Below are 22,350 nucleotides of genomic sequence, written 5' to 3' on the forward strand. Positions count from 1 at the left end.
GAAGTTAATTATGTTAGTTGCTATAAATTCATGTATACATTAAAGCATCTACAGTGAACTAAAATGTTTTTGTGGTGTAGGTCAAATAATAACAGGAAGCTGGGATAAGAATTTAAGATTTTGGGATGCTCGTGTTGCAGATGGTAATGAAGGAACTGCAGTTCACAAATGTGAACAATCGGCTATTGTGGAATGTATGTCACTCGTTGGCTACTATCTAGTTGTGGCTAGTGGTATTACAACAGTTAATGTTTATGACCTTCGTAATGTGTCGAGGCCTATGCAAGAAAGACGATCCCCTTTGAAATATAAAACTGTGTCTATTTGCTGCTATCCAAATCGTCAGGGTACCTTTCACTACCTAATTGGATTTCATGTTTTTGCTATTTGTTACAATTGCCCTTTTTTTATAAGATATTCTTTCAAAATGAACAATCCTTGACATATGTTTGAGTTTTATATCTGATTGTGGCAAACACTTATTGGTTTTATTGTTGCAAAATAGAGGGAATATTTAATATAGTCATTGCTAATTTTCTAGCCCCAGTAAATGACTAATTATTTCCTAGTAACTTTTCTTGCTGATCTTAAATTCAATTTCAGCTTTACTGAATAAAAAGTAACACTGGGATTTTAACTAAATAAATTTCATTGGAAGCAAATAAATAAATTTCATTGGAAGCAAAAAATTAAACCAATTTCCACAAATACACAGAAATTTTCTGCCCTCCAAAATCTATTTTTCATTAATTAATCTCAAAGCATACAAGGGCTCCCTTGCTGGAAAAATGGCCCAACTGAAAGATACAAATCACAGCAAAATGTTCCTGAAAAAACTGGGCACCTGTATGGCCTGTACCACCCTTAGAAAAACCTCTTGATCATCCCCAGCGATCTGCTGTTGTCCTGCACGTGTGAACCTGCACCTCTGCTCGTGGCATGTGTGACTGCTGTACTGCTGTCCATGCACATGCGAACCCTGTATGGCAATCTGCGGCACATGTGGCTGTCAGCAAAACCTCGCACAGCACATGTGGCTGTCTGCCTACTTGTGCAGCTGTTTCCTGCCCTTGCGTGGCATGTGTGACTATCCAAATCGGCTGCACAGACTCACACAGGTGGCTACTACTGCTGTGAATCTCTTGTGATGCTTGGCCTCTGCTGGGAAATAATCTTGCTGTTGGAAATCATTCCTGTACTCTTCCCCTGGACCTTGCACACTTGGATGAAAGTCCTTTACCCAATCTCTGAGATTTCATTCCCTCATCATGTCTTTTGCTCATTAACGTGTCTTCTCCCTTAGCCTAACCTTCTTTTTATAAGTTTGAGTTATGATTAAATTCACAACCCTAATCTCCAAAGTAATTGATGGTTGAGATTAGATATCAACATCCCTCGAGATCAATGGTTGAGATTTTTCTAATTCACTAATGCAAATAACTTTTACATTTCATTAGATTAAAACTCAGTTTTCTCATAAAAATAAATTACTTTAATAATTAAAATAGTTGCTAAGGTTAAGAGTCAATTAGACGATTTTCACACGTCTAGACACTTGGACCCGTGTGAAAGTATGTGTCTGAGCTACAAACATCAACAGTCATATACACATGTGTAAGCTTGTTTGTTAGAGATATCAAATAGTTATTACGTTTTAAACTGTAGCTCATTTTTCTTTAGCATTTAGTTTGATAGCACTTGGACATATGTATTTTTTATGGTAATGGTTAATATTTGCATTAAAAATAGGTTGCGGCTGAGCCAGTTAGCATAATCATAATAATGTACAGTCTGGCTGCAAATTACTGGTCAAGTATCCCAAAAAGGCAAAATTGTCTTCTAGAATTTGGTTTATTCACCCTTCCCAAAGCCTATGCCTATGATTCTGGAAGGTATACTGCTGTACATCTTTATTTAACAAAAAAACTACTCGATAAACCATGGAAACTTTAGAAAATTACATCAATTATAGCCCCTTCTATTTATTCTAGTCTACGTACCTTCTTTTCAAAATGAAGGCAAATGCAAACGATCATATATAAACAATCATATTACATATAGTGTGCTATAGATATTTACAACAATCATTGAGTATCCAAGGATAGCCTAAATGGATCCTTGTCAAGGTAGGGGGTTGCAAATAGGGAACTGAGTTATGCTTGTAACCATGCCCAAAAGGTCCTCACAATAGGACACTTACAAAGGACGTGCCCCACTGATTCTTCTTTTTAACATCAAATGCAAAATGTATTGGAGATGATTATTTCAGTCTTGTTTTAATGCTATATTGTAATGGAGCACCAGCCAACCCATTAAAGTTTGAAACCATCCGGTAACAAAGTAACTAGGAATCAGATCATTTTCATCATGATTTGGATCCTCCATGCTTCGGGCTAGCATGCACTAGTCACAGGAGTGACATCCTTGATGATCTGACATGTACAAATCAGTCTCAGATATGCCTATCAGCTTGCTGTAAATTTAATTCCTGCATATTAAATAAGTGAACAAGAAGCTAAAATACAGATTTACACATACATAGCCTTTTTAAACCTCATTTTTCCTGCAAATCTGTGATATGTACCTTCCAATCTGTAAGATCCTGCTAGGAAAAATCTCAGATCTGCAAAAGAGCTTCCTGTAAACAAAATTTCTGCATATTAGATAAGCAAACAAGAAGCTAGAAGTACAGATTTGCACACATATTACCGTTTTCAATGTTCATCTTGTATGCAAATCTGTGATTTGTACCTTCAAATCTGCAAGATTAACCTACAGACCTGCAAGTACTACTGCTGTAAACGTAAAATAAGTTCTGTTGATATCTTTTAGAGTAGACCAGTAAAAGTAAAATCAGCACTTACATGCCACAAAACCTTAGGATTTTAGATTAAATACATTCAAGAAAACCCATAACAGTAAGAGAAGACAATTGCTGAAGCATACGTTAAATTTAGGTTCACAACTTACAAAAACACTAGAACAAACAAGCTAATACATCTACAATGATAAATTATCTACCAGCAGTTTTTCACCTTTATTTCCAGAAATACAAAAGATAATTTCCAGATATATAACCTACATAAGCAAAGAAACTAAAGGGGATTGAATCCTCCCAGCTGCTTTACTGCCATAGAGAACCACAATACGATTAGAGCTTCGTCAAGGAAGCAACCTCCAATATCTCACCCAAAAGATGCAACGGTTCTCTAGCTGAAAATACTAATGTAAGATTGAAGAGAATTAAGCAAAATGACAATGAATCTCTGAACATCAAACTGTGTTTCATATGTTTTCTGTTTCTTATGGATGAGTATGGGAGTGTACAATAGACAATTGCCCTGAATAGAATGAAGAAAGAGATGAGAATAACACACTACAAGACTACCCTCATGCTGCCAATCTATAAATGTTGAAATTTTTAAGTATTACCCGTTATAAATTTTATTTGTATTCTCTGGTTTATTTCACCTACTTGTAAAATTACTAACAAGTTATTTAACCATATAAACACTGAAATAAACAAAATACAGTCTCAACCATCTATAGATCAACCATTGAAAGAATGAAAAAACACACGAGTGACATTGTTATTTTTGGACAATCGTCCCTGGAAAAACCAGTGCAACAATTTTGAGGGTTATATTATTATGCAGTCTTTCTGTTAAATTTTAGGTATGTTCTATGCTTAGAGCAATTTATTTCAATTTTCACATATCTTTCTAAATTAGCAATCACATCAATATTAGAATAGACTGCAGATAGAACATAAACATAAATCGCAGAATACAAGTCAAGACAAGAGGACACAAGATGTGGCGCTAGCCAGGGACAAACTCTAATGTGGGGAAACCCTTGATCAATTCTTCCTATATGTTCTTCAATAGTTCAGCATGTAGAAATTTTGAATAATTTAACACATATTCAACAGAGATTATCCTGATCATGTACTATTGCGGAATACATACACAATACATAAGCTCCTCTACGTTGATCATCAATATAGCAGCATCAATAACAATAAAACATCAAGAGCATTCACACATTAACACAGTATGTAACTCGGGGAAAGCATCTTGCTAAAAACCCCACACTATCTGTACATTAATGATTGAGACCATGTAACATTACAAAGTACAATGCTTATCACAAGCAATCCAGTACCAGCTCCACCTGTTACATACAATACAGCTAAGATCTGATCTCCAAATCTATTCCACTGCTTGCCTGCCTCCACTGCTCAATACCTGTTCAAGAATGAATGAGAATGGTCTACCAAACTCGTATTTCACCTCCAAAGAATCACTCACAATGTGTAAGACGTGAGCAGAAGCTACAAACTGGGCAAATACATGAGCAAACTCATTGGCATACTCAATCCCTTGATTATGCAAGATCTGATGCACAACTATAGTCACAACTGATAGCAATCTGATTCTCTAACACCTGTCCCTGCTGAACTGAACATGCACTGACATGCAACTGAGTTAACTGATGTATTCTATAGTTGTATTATGAGTTAATAATTAGTTTAACAACTCATCATTAGTCTATTTGCAGTTAGACTAACTACAACTAGTTTAACCAAGTCAAACTGAACACAACTCCATCAACTCCACAATCAACTCCACCAAACTCAACTGATTGAGTTCTAACTGAAGTCATGCATGCAACAACTCAACTGACTCATAAGAAAAGCGTACTTCCTTCTGACAGCTGCATGGGCCACATCTGTAGCTCAAACTGAAGTGCTCCAAGAGAATAAGATCAAGTTTATAGTCCAAATATTATTATGAGACAATAATATTTGACTTTTCTATTTTTGACAGCCAGTCTAAAAATAGACTTTGATCACCCACACTGTGGTCACCCACACTTTGGTCACCCACATTGTGATCACTCACACTGTGATCACCCACACTTTGGTCACCCACATTGTGATCACTCACACTGTGATCACCCACACTGTGATAAAAAATAGAACTTGCGCCATAATTTGCCTGCGGGCCCACTTAGTGAAGGCGACTCTTTTCACTAAGCTCCATCATCTTGTTGCAATCTCAACACGACACAGAGAGAGAGAGATAGTACATTTACAACAGAAGTCAACACTTTGACTTATCTAGATAGATCATCTCTAAGAAGATGATACATGAGATCAGTTGAAGACAAGCTGCTTCAATTGATTCTCCAAGGTGACTTCTTCACCTATCATAGTGCGGCATCTCGTCATCATACTGCACCTCATCGTGCTGCACCATGTTGCACATGCTTGCTGTCCCGTTGTGCCATTGCTGCACTATGTCATGGCTGTCCCGTTGTGCCACTGCTACACTCATCATCACTACATCCAATCATGTAGCTGCATCATACATAGTGCTGTACTATGCATCATATCATGCAGCAACCTTTTTACATTTTGTTGCATTGCTAACCATCACTGTCTGTTGACAGCACTATGCTGTACTAGCCGCTGTCCCATAATATGTCCAGCAACACCAACATGCCCAAATAGTCCAATTAGGCCATGCTGTCATTTGTTTGCACAGCTGTTTGCTGCACTCTAGTTAGGGCACTTGCAGTAGCCCTAGTTTCATCCCACAGTCAACAAACAAACCCTTTAAGGGCTGCGGCATACCCTCATAGGTCTCCTCCTCACCCACGCTGCTTGCTTAGGGTACTGTCCACCCTTGACAGCTCTCACACAGCCTCTAGTTGTGTGCTATGGTGTGCAGCCTAGCACAACTAATTGCTGTAGCAACAACCCTCTGAAAATGTGCCCAAATAACTTTCAAACAGCAACCTATTTGGCCCTTAGGAACTCGGCCTAACAGTCAGCCTTCTCGGCCCTCTTCACAGCAAACTCGGACCAAGTTTACATCACTGTTCCAGCCCTACGACTATCTACACTTACCTCAGCCACTCGGCCTCCTGTAGCAGACTTCAGATTCCTGTTTTCCCACGCTGTCTAGACTCCAGAACTCCTCCTGTTCTCTTCTAGGTTGCTGCTGCTAGGGTATATCCATACCACCCTTAGGTAGGGCAATGTAGGGCTTCCTCTAGTTGCGGATGAGGGCCTTCCCTTTGTTGCTGATTAGGGCTCCCTTTAGCTGCGGATTAGGGCCTCCACTTGGCTGGGTATAGGGCTCCTTAGATCTGTGGATTAGGGCCTCCACTTGGCTGTGTATAGGGCTCCCTCTTTGCTGCGGATTAGGGCCTCCTTTAGACAGCTGTTAGGGCTCCTTTTGGCTGCGTATTGGAGCTCCCTTTGACTGTGGCTAGGGCTGCGTTCTTCAACTGCGTCTAGGGCTTCTCCCTCTTGACCTCTCTAGCCACTAAACCCAAACGAGTGGAGAGAGATCTTAGGAGAAGTGAGTGTGTAAATGACTTGAAGACCTCCTCCTTTTATAGTAAAACGTGGAGCACAAGAGGGGGCAGATTAGTTGCTGGCCGACCTTGACGAATTGTCCCATAACACAAATAAAATCATATCTCCATGAATACTTATTGGAATCAGATGATCTTTAGATCAATCCTACACCTCTCGATGAGAGGAGTCCAAGAAAAATATCAGCTGTCATTAATAAGATGACCCACATGGAGTTTGGCCCTAGTTGCCAATTTTAACACTTTCTAAGTACAATTGGGTGCCAAACTAGCTCACCCGACATAGAAAATAATCCGGCAGTAATACCACTCTATTTGGAAGCACATATTCGGAAAGTTTGCCCCACGAAACCCTCTCCATCACAATTTGAAGCTTAGCGTCAACCGTCCTGGCCTCTGCGTCAGCTCGAAACCCTTTGGGTCAGCCCTCTGAGGCACTGCGCAACCCCTACGACCCTCTACGTCATTGTGGCAGCCTCTGCGTGGATGATGAGGCCCTTTTGGCGTCTCCGTGGATGACGCAAGCCCTTTTGGCCTCTGCGCAGTCTCTTCTGCCTCTACGTGGCTCCCTCTGGTTCATCGTCTGCCTCTGTGCCTCTGCGCTGGACTTCCGACACTATCTCTGCCTCTCTACCTCGTACTCACTGCCCCTAGCTGCAACTCTGATCACTTATTCGATTTCTCTTAGCAATCCCTGCTTTAGAAAATCGAATGATTGATCACTCTGGTGTGTTCTCCAACTGACCCTCAAGCCTCTTATACTTTTCTTGTTGGTCCTTCAACGACCGAGATTACATCTCTATTCAATGGCTAAGATTAGATTTTGCTTGATCCATGTCATTTAGAACCTTCTAACCCAATTTTATATTAATACCCATTAATATTTTTTTCCTAAGTTTAGACTTAGGAACTCCATTAAAAATATTAATTTTAATATTTCCTTAACTGGGTAGAATCTGCCCAAATGATTTCTGGGTCTTGGTGATCTCATGCGCTTTAGCCTCTCCACCAATTTTCATGGTTAGAGCACATCCGATGCTACCCCAAATCAATACTTCCTCTTAGCGAGAATTGTGCTCTAGTAATACTCCACACTGAGCATCACCCTGATTGTATGACACCGGTACTTGTGCTGATGCTAGGCCTCCCCACCCAACATCCTCTGCACTACTGCATCTTGTACTGTTGCCCATGGCTCTGCCACTGCCACTACTGCATCCGTACCGCAACTCCCTCTACATCTGTGCTATTGTTGGTCCTTTCTCCCAACACTGCATCTGCACTGTAACCTCCTCTCATCATTTTGCATTGTGCTACTGCTAACTGCTATTGCACTGCAACTCAGTTACTGAGAAGTAAGTAACTGATCCACCCAACTACTGACATCCTTGTCAGGCTAGAAGCCCTCCTAATGCTAAAGCTCGCACTACTGCTATGCTGTGCTCCCTCTACTGCCTCTGCGCTGCTGCAACAACTCTGTGCCGCTACAACAACTCTGTGCCTCTTGCACTGCTGCAAACACCTCTGTGCCTTCTTGCACTGCTGCAACCATCTCTGTGCCTCTCGCACTGTTGCAACCCTCATTGCGTTGCTACAGATCCCTGCACTCTAGCACTGTTCTGCCGCTTCATCCGCATCTTGCTTTTACCGACATTCTTCATCTTGCTACTATCTCTCGGGGCTCCCGTAGCTAGATATGATCCAAGAGTTTGGGTACCTCAAGGGTCCTGCCCCTCATCGCCTGTAATCCTCCTGACTACAACTTGATGTCTCTGTTGAAGTTTCTAAGTTTACTTAGTTAGAAACCCTCCATGCACTTTATCTGATTTATTCCTACCTACTTGTTATTTTCCTTAAAAAGTTATTTACAATATAAACACTGAAAAATAAACACTAGTGCATGCTCAACATATTACAGATCAGCAACTAAAAGAAACAAGAACACACCATATGACACCATTATTTTTTGATTAATGTCCCAGGAAAAAATCAATGTGGGAAAACCGGTGCAACTATCCGAGGGTTTTCTTATTAAGCAATATCAGAGTACAATCTGGGGGCCTAAACTGGCCTACCCAACAGAGAATTTCCTTGGCAGTAATACCTCTCAGTTTCTGACAAATCGTCTGGCTAAAACCCCTGATAATCCTTCCGACAGCTACTCAGCACAAATCTGCCCCAGAAACCCTAGCGTCAGCCTCTCTCTGGACTGCGTTAGCCCCTCTCTGCCTCACGTTGGCCCTGCGTCACCTCGGATGGGTCTGCGTTAGCCCTTTGGCCCTTTGTGTTAGCAACGCTGGCATCTCTCAGGCTCTGCGCAACTCTCGGCTACCTCTGCGTGGCCCTGCATGAGCCCTGGTCGGCTCTGCGTCACTCTCTTTGGCTATCGCGTTGCTCTCCTGACACTATCTCTGCCTCTCTGTCTCTATGTACTCAAATGCCCCTCAGCTGCATCTTCCGATCACTAATTCTATCTCTCTTAGCAAACACCGCTATAGAGAATAGAATGACTGATCACTCTGGTATACTCTCCAAGTGACCCTCAAGCCTCCTCTTATACTTTTCCTGTTGACATATCAACGACCGAGATTAAGTCCCTAATCAACGGTTAAGATTAGATCTCGCTTGATCCATCTCTTTTGGATCATTCTAACACAGATTCATATTAATACACATTAATATTTTATTTTCTCTAAGTTTAGACTTAGGGACTCCATTAAAAATATTAATTATTTTAATATCTCCTGATCTGTTTAGAATCTGGCCAAACCCTTTCTGGGTATTGGAGCTCTCATGTGCCCCAACCTCTCCACCAAATTTTGTGTTTAGAGCACATCCGATGCTACCCCAAATCAACAGTCTCCCCACCTCTTCTCTAGAGGTACATGAGCACTCATGGCACAATCGTCATCCTCCTCTACCTCCTTTTCCGCCCTCGTTGGCACTGCCTTGGAGTCAGACACCTCTCCCTTATTCTTCTTCCTCAGACACTGGTTCGCATAATGTCTCAGTTCCCCACAATTGAAGCACTTAATCTTGGAGAGGTCCTTTTTCTTCCTCTTCTCCTGCTTCCCCACAGATGCCAGAGCTACATCCTCTTCCTCTTCTTTCTTAACCCAGACTCCTTTGCTGCTACTTCCTGTCTTGGTCAGTTGTCTGATCTCTTCTTGGCGAAGAGCCACCCACAATTCTCCCCAATCTGGAAGATTTGCTCTTCCCAAAATACTTTGGACGAATGTCTCCCACTCCTCGGAGATTGCGTTTAGAGCGGTCCTCACCATCAACTCCTGATCCGGCGTGGCCCCTATGGAAGTCAGTTGGTCCTGGATCTCCTTCAACCTGTGGAGGAAGTGATCTATCTGTTCCCCCTTCTGCATCTGGTATGACCGCAACTAATTCTCAAGTAGCATCTTCCTCTGCACGAAAATGTACTGATACAATGTCTTCAAGGTGTCCCACATTTTCTTTGCCATCTCATTCTCGGCATTATGCTGGACCACATGATCCTTGACCCCATCAAGGATTATGCATTTTGCCTTGGCCATCTCTTCCTCATACTTTTCATTGTCAACTGGGTCAATTGGGATAGCCACGTTCTCAAGGCGAAGGCCTTGATGCGGTGTCTATCTAGAATGGACAAGATCCTGACCTTCTAGAGGACAAAGTTGGATGCCTTATCCAACCTGTCCTGATCCCTCAGTCCATTCATTGCCATCTCTTTGCTCTACCTTTCGACTCCTTTGAGTCTCGACTTCCCTTTGGAAGTTCTCTCTTCGACTCCCTCTGAGTCTCTACTTCCCGCCTGGAAGTTCTCTGGTAGACTCCCTTTGAGTCTCAATTTCCCTCCTGGAAATCCGCCTGCCAACCGTTGAATCACACCTCTCTGATTTCCTATGCACCTGCAACATTGATCTAGATTTCATGGCTAGAAAGCCGCCTAGGTAGCGACTCCCTCTACCTTAGTTTTGCCTCGTTAGGCACTGTTTTGTCTCGGTAGCAACAACACCCCACCAGCTTCACTCCTCGCAATCTGCCCACAGCTTCCTATGCCCCAACAATAGAAGGATTGAGCCTCTAGGCTCTGCGCAATCCCAACATTGGTTGAATTGCTCCACTAGCCAACTGTGTCAACCCTCTTGGTCTCTTCGTGGCTCTTCGTGAGCCCCTTCTTCCCTCCTCAGCCTCTGCGCTGGCCTCTCTCTGGCCTGAACTGATGACACAGTTCCTTTGCGTCAACCCTTCTCTGCTGCTTTCCGCTAGGAACAACTTCTGTCACTTGAGATAACTATTTCTGTTGCAAATGCTTAGATTCAGCTGGTGCCTTCAACTCTCTTGTGATCTGCAACGCTCTGATACCATGTTGAAATTTCTAAGTATTACATGTTAGAAATTTTATTTGTATTCTCTGGTTTATTTCGCCTACTTGTTTAATTACTAACAAGTTATTTAACCATATAAATACTGAAATAAACACAATACAGTCTCAACCATCTATAGATCAACAACTGAAAGAATGAACAAACGCACAAGTGACACCGTTATTTTTGGACAATCGTCCCCGGGAAAACCCAACTTGGGAAAATCGATGCAACAATTATGAGGGTTATATTATTACGCAGTCTTTCTGAGTACATCTGGGTGCCAAACTGGCTCACCTCACAGAGAATATAATCCGACAGTAATACCTCTATTCGGAAGCAGATATTCGGAAAGTCTGCCCCATGAAACCCTCTCCAGCACAATATGAAGCTCAGCATCAGCCCTCCTGGCCTCTGCGTCAGCCCTCTAAGGCACTGTGCAGCCTCTACGGCCCTCTGCGTCACTCTTGCAGCCTCTGCATGGATGGCGCAGGCCCTTCTGGCCTTTGCGCAGCCTCTTCTGCCTCTGCGTGGCTCCCTCTGGCTCAGCATCTGCCTCTCTGCCTCTGCACTGGACTTCCGACACTATCTTTGCCTCTCTACCTCGTACTCACTGCCCCTCGTTGCAACTCTGATCACTGATTCGATTTCTCTTAGCAAACCCCGCTCTAGAAAATCGAATGACTGATCACTCTGGTGTGTTCTCCAACTGACCCTCAAGCCTCCTCTTATACTTTTCCTGTTGGTCCTTCAACGACTGAGATTACATCTCTAATCAATGGCTAAGATTAGATTTGGCTTGATCCATGTCATTTAGAACCTTCTAACCCAGTTTTATATTAATACCCATTAATATTTTATTTTTCCTAAGTTTAGACTTAGGAACTCCATTAAAAATATTAATTATTTTAATATCTCCTTAACCGGGTAGAATTTGCCCAAACCATTTCTGGGTCTTGGAGATCTCATGTGCTTTAGCCTCTCCACCAATTTTCATGGCTAGAGCACATCCGATGCTACCCCAAATCAACAATAAAGAGAAAGTAGTTGAGTTAACTCAAACAGTGATTGTAAGAACTAGCTGAGAATAACCTCCACACCTAGCTGTATAATGGTACATGTTATAAGAAAAATCTATCTGTCGAGATGGATCCTACCTATCCAACAGTGAAGTTGGTTACAATCATTTTGGTAGCTCAACACAAGGTAGGTGCTACTCTCACCTCAAATGGTCTTGCGTCCATGGTGATGAAAAGCGGGAAGGACAGGTGAGTGACTTGTGTGCAAGTTCTCTTAGGACCACCCAACTTGGGTATTGTCCTCCTTGAGCTCCCTAGTTGGCCGAAAAGGCCAGAAACCACGCCTCGCCGTATAATGGTACATGTTATAAGAAAAATTTGTCTGTTGAGATGGATTCTACCTATCCATCAGTGAAGTTGGTTACAACCATTTTGGTAGCTCAGCACAAGGCAGGTGCTACTCTCACCTCAAGTGGTCTTGTGTCCATGGTGATGAAAAGCGGGAAGGACAGGTAAGTGACTTGTGTGCAAGCTCTCTTAGGACCACCCAACTTGGGTATTGTCCTCGCTGAGTTCCCTGGTTGGCCGAAAAGGCCAAAAAGTGTTTTTGTGGGGCAGGGGTTGTCAAAATCAGCTCGCTGATTTTCAGATCAGGAGACTAAAAGATGTGAAAAACAAGCTATTTTGCGCACTTCTTGGAAAGATGGTCCAAATTGTTCTCAGGGTCAACCTGGGTTTAAATAAACTAACTAATGAATGGATTGTGCAAAAGGATTAGATTTGGGAGTCAAATTGTCTTAGAAAAGCTATAGCCCTGTCTTTTAATACGGCTGGAGATTGTGAACAACAAGCTGTTTAAGCCTCAAATGCTTGCAAACAAGTTTGAAAATACCCAAAATTTCTCGGAACAATGATCTGGGTGACTTCAAAAGAGCTGCGTATATTAAAAAGGGTCTGGAAACTCAATTCCAACCTCTAGATAAGTTGTTACAGCTATGCAAAAGAGTACTTGATTGCCAAAAAGAGGTTACCAGGCTATTGGGTGGACCGATGAAAGGTTTGGGGTTTAAGCCATGTATTTCTTTAATAATTTTATTTGGTAAATCAATTAAGCAAGGCTACCACTCGATATGAAGGTTCTCCTGAGTATGCAGACACTTTTTAGCTCGTAACTATTCTGCATAGCATAAACTTAGTGAGTTGACGTCCAACCAATGTTGCAGGAAATGTCCCCGCCCCCCTCGTGGATCAAAAGCCCGAAACGTGATCCGAACAGATCCGTGGGTGATCCGCCCTATACGTGTTTCAGAAAATCGAAACACGGATCGCGCTGAAAAATATGGTTCCTGCCATTTCAGAACCATACGACCCGATCCGCGTTTCGTACAGCAGATCGGCCATACGATCCGTGACGTTTCGGGTTGGATCCGTACCGATTGTGACCCCTTTGCCGGACAAGCGACTGTTTTCACTGCGCGGGCCATAAAGTAGCGATTTTTAAAATTTTTTTGCCCCTTTTTTATTGTTTTTCTTTGTCGGGGGTGGGTCCACCTTGGGTTAGGGTGAGGAGTGAAGGGATTAAAGACCCTTTCATCTCTCATTTGATCACTTTTATTTTATGAGAGCTTGGAGAAGAGAGGAGAAGAGAAGAGAGGAGATAGAGAGGAGAGCTTGGAGGAGTGAAGGAGGAGGAGCTTGGAAGACTTCCATCTACAAGGGCTAAAGAGATAAGTGCAAACCGCAAACTCCCTCATTTTTTTGACATTGTTTTTTGTATTTTTCTCCTCCCTCTCCTACTCTTTCCCATTCTTTCTACTTGTTCATTTAATTGCAAGTTGTCCACCACCTATATCCATATTCTAAGATGGTGTTCTTTTGGCTTCTATGTATCATTCCACTTTTGGTTTTAATGATGGCAAGGGGGAGTAGGAATAGAAGGGAAGAAGAAGAGGATAGTGGTCCCAATATGAGTGATCCAATGTATGATGAGGAGGAAGGGTTTGAAGAGGAAGGGGATGAAGTTGAACCTGAAGGGAACACTGAAACACTAGAGGGGAAAGCTGCATTAACACCTTTGTGGAACTATGTGACCAAACTTGAAGGGGGAAAGGGTGGTGGAAGCTACAAATTTTTGTGCCCTCATGGTTGTCATGGAGGAAAACCGTTTAGTGGTTCATATACCCGTGTGAGGAGGCATCTTTGTGGGGTGATGGATAGTGATGATAAAAAGGGTGCTGTGGGGATACAAATTTGCCCAAACATTTCAGTGGAACAAAGAAGATAATACATCCAAATAGAGGAGGTTGCACAACAAAAAAGCAAGAAATAAAAAACTCATTCTAAATCAATTGTAACCTCTAGATTTGGTAGCTCATCTCCTCATGGTAATTCTGCAAGTTATGGAGGTAAAAGAACAATAGGGGATTTCTTGAATGTTGCTGGGAGGGATGATGTGGATGGAAAGATAGTCCGATTTCTTTGTGCTTGAAGTGTACCATTCAATGTGCTTCGCTCTCCCTATTGGCATGAAATGGTAAAGGCCATCAATGAAGCCCCAAAAGGATACAAGTCCTCCAACTATGAGAAAGCTAGAACAATGTTGTTAGAAAGAGAAAAAGCAGAGGTTCAAAGAGCTTTGACATGTTTTACAAATGAGTGTGTAGATTTTGGGGTATTCATTGTATCAGATGGGTGGACAAATATTAGAAATGAACATTTCATAAATGTTCTTGGTGTTTCTGCTAGTGGTGCAATATTTATTACATGTCATGACTCCTCCTCCATCATTGCATCTTCCCAAAACATTGCAGATCTCCTATTGCAATCAATTAAAGATGTTGGTCAGAATAATGTGGTTCAAGTGATCACATATAATGTAGCAAATTGTAAGGCAACAGGAAAAGTTATTGAGCGTACTCATCCACAGATCTTTTGGTCTGGGTGCCTGGTTCACACATTCAACCTTTTGATGCATGATATTGTACAATGATGAATAATTAATCATTGATGTACAATGGAATCATGGATGCCATATCTATCTGGATTTATGTAAAAATATGCATGTTTTCATGTCTTCTACAACTAATTTGGTATTTGGGATGTTTGTTTTGAATATAAATATATATATATATATATATATATATATATATATATATGTTAGACGCTTCGCTTCTTAGATTTTTGGAAAATGGCGCTTCCACGTCCCCGCTTTGTGCAACATTGCGTCCAACACTTGGTTAGAACTATGAGTGCCCCATGTAGTTTAGAGTAGGAGGGGTTAACGCTTTCTCGTTACTAGCACTCTTCAGCTCTAAAAGTTGTCTAGATGGAATAAGGATAGTTGCACAAAGAAAGAGACTCAAGACCCCTCTCGAGGGAGTTTAGTTGAGCTTACCCAAGCAGTGTTGTATTCCTATCTGGCCTAAACTATTTGAGAATATTCAATGAACCAATTCGAAACAAGATTTCACTCAATTTATACAAGGTAGACGAATTATGAGGGGCCCTTGATTAAGATTCCCTAGCTTTGACTCCTAGTGTTCTAAAAATTGACAATGCATGAAATAAAATACCAAGTTATCCATGTGGTGAGATCACGTCTCGCTTTCACAAGCATGTCTCTTGGTCAACAAAATTGAAAATGAAAGATAGATTTAGGGGAGTGAATAAAGGAGGTACATAAGTCCTATCTCCTCTGGGAGACAAAGAGGCATTTCTTGCAACATAGAAGATGATGATAGTTGGTTTTGATGTTGGGGTAAGATGCATGAACATGGGTAAGTGCAGAATGAAGTTGACAATGGAAAGATTTTCATTCTTTGTCACACTAATGGTTCATAGGACAAGACTTGGTTTTGGGGTTTGTGGAAGTGGGCTAGGTGGAGTGAAGGTAGGACCATAGTATCCAAAACTGGTCGGTTCGAATCATAAACTCGTCAAACCAGTTGGTTCATTAGGCCGAGCCATCCAACTATTAGGAAAACTCGTTTTGAACCTTGCAGGAAAGGGTTTCTATGCCAAACTGTTCATAAACTAGCTGGTTTACCCATAAACTGGCCGATTCCTTCATAAACCGACCGGTTTATTGCCAAGCCAGTCGCAGAACTCACGAGAAGTGGTTTTGTGCTTCTTGATGTTGTTTTGAGGGAAACTAGGGGTTGTTTCCCTCCAAAAAAACCCCTCCAAGCCTTTAAATGCATGCCTTCCCTCTCATTTGCCTCACACATCTCAACCCTAGCAATGCTGGCAATCAATGGTAATGTTAAATTCTTAAAGTAAAAGTGACATTTCCTTTATCTTTCATTTTCACCCATTTACTTAAATTTTTAACATTACAACGAAATGACTCAAGATGTTTGAGAGTGTTTCGACCTCATTGGATTTCATATGGAGAAACTAGAATATTAGATCTCACTCAAATTCTAGCAGACTTAATAATTGTCAGGATTTCAAGATTTAGGAGATTGCAATGTTTCCATTTGATTTTGTCATGCGTTAGGGTATTAGATTGGCATTTGATCAAGAGCATAAAGCCCTTTAAGCACCTTGATGTTGGTGGCATTGATTGTTGAAATTTGTTGATGTCGGTGGTACTGATTGTTGAACTCCTCTACCATGGCTTCAACAAAAATGCACTCTTCACTAGAAGGAAAATAATTGGTGAGGCATGCTAAGTTTTTTCTACCATATTATAAGGTTGAGGAGATGAACCATTCACTCAAACCAAAATCATTGGTTAAACTTTTTCAATTTCTACCATATTATAAGGTGGAGCAATCCAAGTTTGAAGACTTTGAGCTAAATGATGTTTATGTAGCTTTTGTTGATGATCCCATTTCTAATGGCGCTGAATCAATGATGAGTTTTATGAGTGATCATGTTGATCAATGACTTATAGTTTTGATATCTAGTTTTGCTGCTAATACTACTACTTCTACTGAGGTTGTAGAGGAGTCTAAGGAGTCCTCAAACTCTGAGCCAAATGATGTTTATATAGCTCATGTGTTGAAGAAAGTATAACTAGGTTCGGTCTTCATAATGACATGATATTTGTAAATGATGTAATAAATTATTTTTGTATATCTTGCTACATAGGTTCATGAGCAAGAAGTGTCATTAGGTCAAAGACTTCTTCTTGATGTCTTTAGAATTTATTAATGAAGTCAAAGAGTCAAGTCATGTATGAAGGAGCTCTTTAAGAGCCTATGTAAAATGTATTCAAGTCAAAGTAGCCCTCCAAGACCAAGATCAATCCTCCATTGGCAAGCTCAAGAAGTTTGCAAGCAAATCGATAAAGAATTCTTCATGTCGGCTCCAAAAATGAATTAAATACATAACTAAATGACATGTCGGCTTGGGCAATAGACATGTCGGTTCACAAGTTCAAGTCAGCTCAAAATAGGAGCATGAACCACTATAAATACCCGTCTAGGGTCAGCGCAAAAGAAACAAGAAGAACTCACATTTCTCTCTGAAATTTCGGGTGAATATGGGAGCAGAGATCCACATCAAGGGAGGGACAGAACTTGGGTTTGACTGCTACCTCGGATGGGTATAAGGAGCAGAAGAGAAACCCGGGCTAGTCTCACTCTATCACATGACAACACGCATGATCACAAGGACCTAAGGAATGCATGACAAGAGGACGCAAGGAGTTCTGTGTTAGTTACATTCTCGGCATACCTTGAAGGTTGCAGTCTCAACACAAATAAAATGATAAGGATCTCGGTATATCCCAGCATACTTGAAGGTATCATGACATCAATGCAAGAAGAGAATCATAATCTCGATGAAGAGACACAGAAACAACAGTGACAAAGATGATCAGTGTCAAAATTATGACAATGAATTAAGATCACAGTCTCGACACAATTAGAAGCAACAGTAACTACTATAGTCTCGGCCTAACTAGAAGGTAAGGATCTCAGTATCACAATCTCGGTGGACCTGTTTCATAACAATCAATGTATACATATGATGAAGAAGGGCTCAGAACCCTCACTGTATTTATATAGTCTCACTGTCTCGGAATAAGATCTCACTGTTGTAATCACAGTCTAGAAATATACTCTCGGCATGCTCACAGTTAATGTGATGATGATCTCAGCTAGAATACAGTAATGGAGGTATGATGAAACAATCATCATGGTGATTGTCATAAGGTAGTTCTTGATGCATCAATGAAAGCATAGAATAAGGATCACAATGAAGATCTCAATAAACCTCATTGACATGGTGAAGAAGCAGCAGTGAAGATCTCAGTGATGCAGCAGTGATGGCTTCAATGGTGCAGCAATCATGATGATCGTGTGGGTTATCCTCTCCAAGAAGGAGAGGTTTTTGGCCCTAGCAGAAAGTCAAATACTTTGTGTTCTTGTCTCTTTTGTTTTTGATAGCAATTTGATGAAGCAATCACACATTAATAATAATATGAAGATCAAGCTAAGATAAAATTGTAAAAGAACTTCACAAATTGTTATCATGTAAAGAAGAATCTCACTAATAATAACATGCCCTAGATTCTTCAACATCATGTTGATGATCCCATGCCTAGTAGTGGTGATGAGCTTGATCATGATGAGTAGTGATCATGTTGATCACTGATGTGTAGACTTGTAGTAGGCTAGTGGCCCCATATCTTGTAGCATTTTTCTTTTTGGACTCTAAAGGCCATTTAGAGCCTCATTGATTGTGTATTTTATTGTTGATATGCTAAGTCACATGACATGAGGACACGAGACATGGAGGACATGTAAATACGAGTATTTGACATGAGACACATTGACCCTGGAAACAAGGCACGAGGGACAAGTTTTATCTATCTATATCTATCTATCTATATATATATATATATATATATATAAGATATTGAAATATAGTTCTTGATCCATATTGAGTTATTGAAATATAGTATTAATTTATTAATTTACTACATCAATGATGTCCAATGGTTCATTGTTCACAGTTCAATGTTCATTCTTAAATCTTCATGTTATAAACTTATTAACAATTGTACAAGGCTAATACAGTGATATGGGGTTTAACGGTAAGTTTCGCTGGGTGAAATCCACGAGATGAGGGTTCAAATCTCATTGAGTATATATATGACCTGTTGTGTCTTGGCTAGAAGAGTAGGCGACCCCATAGCGGACGTCTCGGCTCTTGTTGACGCATAAGTTTCCTGCTATTGTGTGGCTTGCAGGTTGTTGCACGTAGCCTAGGTTTATAGTGGCAGCCAGTTAGATTTGATCATGGGTCTATTCAGGATAACTCTCACCAGTTACCGATTATCCTACATTTAAAAAAAAAGAAGCACAATTGTACAAGGCTACAAGCACATAAGAAACTACCAACTAGAAATTTAGAAGAACTTAGATATTAAAGCCATAAAATGCAGGTTTTCCATTAAGTCATCAAAATCAAAATGTATTGTTGGAAATACTGAGAAGGGGGTGAATCAGTATTTCTTTTCAATTGTTATTTTTACCAGTTAGATCACTTATATTTAAAATCAAAGGCTTTACCGTTTACGCAATCTAAGCACTCGACCTAGTTTAACAAACCGACATTAAATACTAAACAGAAGCAGAATAAACTTATAAAGTGAATTTGGAACACAAAAAAGGAAGAAAAGAAATTGCGGACACTGATGTCGATGTCCCCAGTAAAACATAGAAATGACATCAAAAGAGAACTAAGGTGGGTATAACGATTACCTTTGTCACTTTCTGAGTATTCTTTCCTTTCAAGTTCTTGGCAATGACAACCTTATGTTTTGCGTGTTCCTTTCAAGTTCTGACCGGCGACAAGTAGACAACCTTCTGCGTGTTCCAAGGACGAACTTCCTTTCAAGTTTCGACCAACGACGGGTTCCTTGTGACAAACGGTTGTGTTGTCGCATAGAATGTCTAGGCACTGCGACAACGCTCAGATCGAGGGCTGTCACCCTGATCCCCAATCTCTCCGTTTAAGTTGTCTCCCTTCAGCAGGCTAAGGGGGCTAGAACCTATGGAAAAAATGGAATGAAGAAGAACTAGTTGGGAACCAATCAGTTCGGGAGACATAGCGAGGTGATCAAGTACTTGATTAAGATTTATCAAGACTTAGAATTTGATTAGATTTTAAACGCTTAATACTAGTGCCTTATGGAGTCAACAATCTTGCTAGGGAAATGAAGACCAAGTAATCGATTAGCGACTGCTGCTTAGATGAACGACTATCTTATATGAAATGCAGATCCTAGAACTAATGTGAGATGTAGGAATCTTGGTTGATTTTAGTTAAATTGCAACTTAGATTGTGAATCCTTCAATCCTTTCTGTGTTGAGCCTGATTTCGTAGTAATTGGCAGAGAGAAGGTTAGGAGAAGCACTCTAAGGTGTGATTAACGATACCTCACCTGAACTTCTAACATACCCAATGCCTCCGGCGCTGCAGAGAGCTGTGGCTCTGACGACTGCAAGGTCATTGTTTTAAGTACTATTAAAACAAGATTCTCAAGAAAAGACGGATGTAAATCTATCTGTCTATCGACCAAGCTTATGCTTGGAAGTAAATTTTATCTATGCAAAGCTACCTTATATGCAAATTGTTAAAATTGGCAACTAGGGCCAAACTCCATGTGAGTCATCTTATTAATGGCAACTGATATTTTTCTTGGATCCCTGTCATCGAGAGGTGTAGGATTGATCTAAAGATCATCCGATTCCGATAAGTATTCATGGAGATATGAATTTATTTGTGTTATGGGACAATTTGTCAAGGTCGGCCAACAACCAAATAAACCTCACATGTGCTCAATGTTTTAGTATAAATAGAGATGCATTGAAAGTCATTTGTACACACACTTGTGATCTTTTCCTCTCTACTTGTCTTTGGGTTTTAGTGGGAGGAGAGATTCTAAGGGATTACGTTGCCCTAATGGAGAAGCCCTAAATCAGCCTCTACGCAGTCTTAGGAGGAGACACCTCTACGCATTAAAGAAGAGTTCTATACACTGTCTTAGTGGAGATAAAATGCCTTAGCCGCAGTCCAATCTAGGAGCTCAAGTTGCTATGCAAGCATGCCCTATTCAGTTGTCAAGGAAGGGCTAATGCTGACCTATACTCAGTCCTAATGGGAGGTTCAATACTACCCTAGCCGCAGTCCTAAAGAGGGTGGTTTAAGCCGCAGTCCAAGAGAGGAGAAACCTGCCCTATACGCTGCCCTAACCTGCTCCTATACGCAGCCCTAGCCTGCCCTAACTCGTTGTCTAAAAGAATGCCCTAACAGTAGTCTACAAAGGCTACTTAGCCGCAACAAGAAGGGAGCTGTTTAGAGGATCATCTATACGCAGCAAGGTAAGACCTTAACACTGTTTTTGGAAGGGCTTAGGACAACCCTTAGATGCAGCAACAAGGAGACTTAGTCGCAGTCTATACATAGCCAAATGCAGTCCAAAGATGATGACTGGATGCCCTAGCCACAACAAGAAGAGACAGCAAGGTAATGTCACTTTAGGACAACATGGAAAGCTTAGTTCAGAGGACAAGTTGCTGTGGAAGTGCGGATTAGTTTGAGGGCTGTTTGAGGGTGCAAACAGGTCCTGAACAGGGCTATCTCAAGGATCAAGGAGTTGTGTGTAGGGCTGTTAAGACCAAGCCCAAATCAAGATAGTTTGGACAACAATCAAGGGGTTTTGTAGTGAGCTGTAGATGTCAGCTACACTGTGATAGGCAGCAGGCCTTATCACCTCAAACAAGAGACAATGTGGATAGGCTTGGGGCAGATCTGTGCACGATATATATAGTAGCATAATGATGTGATAGGTGGCGGCATGATGAAGGCATATGGTGCTGTATGGTGCAGCCTTGGGACAACAATGAAGCTTGATGGAGCAAGCAAACGGGACAATAGTATGGCAACCATGGAATGGCAATATCACTAACAGTGGGACAACAATATGGTACATGGGACAGTAGTGGCAGCATGAGGTCCAACAATGTGATGATGAGTGCAACATGGTGTAGCATGGTGAGGTGCAGCATGATGACGAGATGCAACACAATGATAGGTGAAGGAGTAACCTTGGTGAATCAATTGAAGTAGCATGTCTTCAACTGATCTCATGTAGAGATGATCTATTCTCTTATCTAGAAAGTCTAAGTGTTGACTTTTGTTGTAAATGTACTATCTCTCTTTCTCTCTCTCTTTGATGAACTATTGAAGACATATAAGAAGAAGTGATCAAGGGTTTCCCCACATTGGGGTTTGTCCCTGGCTAATGACACATCTTGTGTCCTCTTGTCTTGGCTTGTCTTCTGCGATTTATAATTATGTTCTATTTGCAGTTTACTTTAATGCTGATGTGATTACTAATCTGGAAAAGATATTGAGCTAACTGTGAAAAATTGAAATAAATTGCTCTAGCATAGAACATACCTAAACCTAACACAAATGCACCGGAAGATGAGATGGAGTTAGACTCGAGGATGGGGAAACACTTGTGTTGCTAAAGCCTTCAATTATCCAAATGAGATGTTCACTTTATTAGATGAAGACTTAAATGATAAACTCTTGAGGATATTACAATTAAAACACCAGCTTAT

The 22,350-nt window shown here is 41.0% G+C and overlaps 1 protein-coding gene across 4 annotated transcripts in view; it reads left to right on the top strand.

Moving 5' to 3' along the window:
• The window catches only part of LOC149229901 (mitotic checkpoint protein BUB3.1-like), a 349,473-nt gene that overhangs the window by 40,802 nt on the left and 286,321 nt on the right, over nucleotides 1-22,350 (top strand). For 3 of the 4 annotated variants that reach the window (XR_016247977.1, XM_089378775.1, XM_089378777.1), the window contains exon 4: nucleotides 81-347. Coding sequence is in view for 3 of the 4 variants with exons in the window: in XM_089378775.1 (XP_089234901.1) it covers nucleotides 81-347 (267 nt within the window). In the remaining variant the exon portion in view is untranslated. The remainder of the gene's footprint in view (nucleotides 1-80; nucleotides 348-22,350) is intronic. The other variant, XM_089378776.1, reaches the window with a different exon arrangement.

The sequence above is a fragment of the Pinus tabuliformis genome, chromosome J (genome assembly GCF_031772625.1).
Source record: "Pinus tabuliformis cultivar Carrire ecotype Pingquan chromosome J, CPIR1, whole genome shotgun sequence".
Classification (NCBI taxonomy): domain Eukaryota; kingdom Viridiplantae; phylum Streptophyta; class Pinopsida; order Pinales; family Pinaceae; genus Pinus; species Pinus tabuliformis.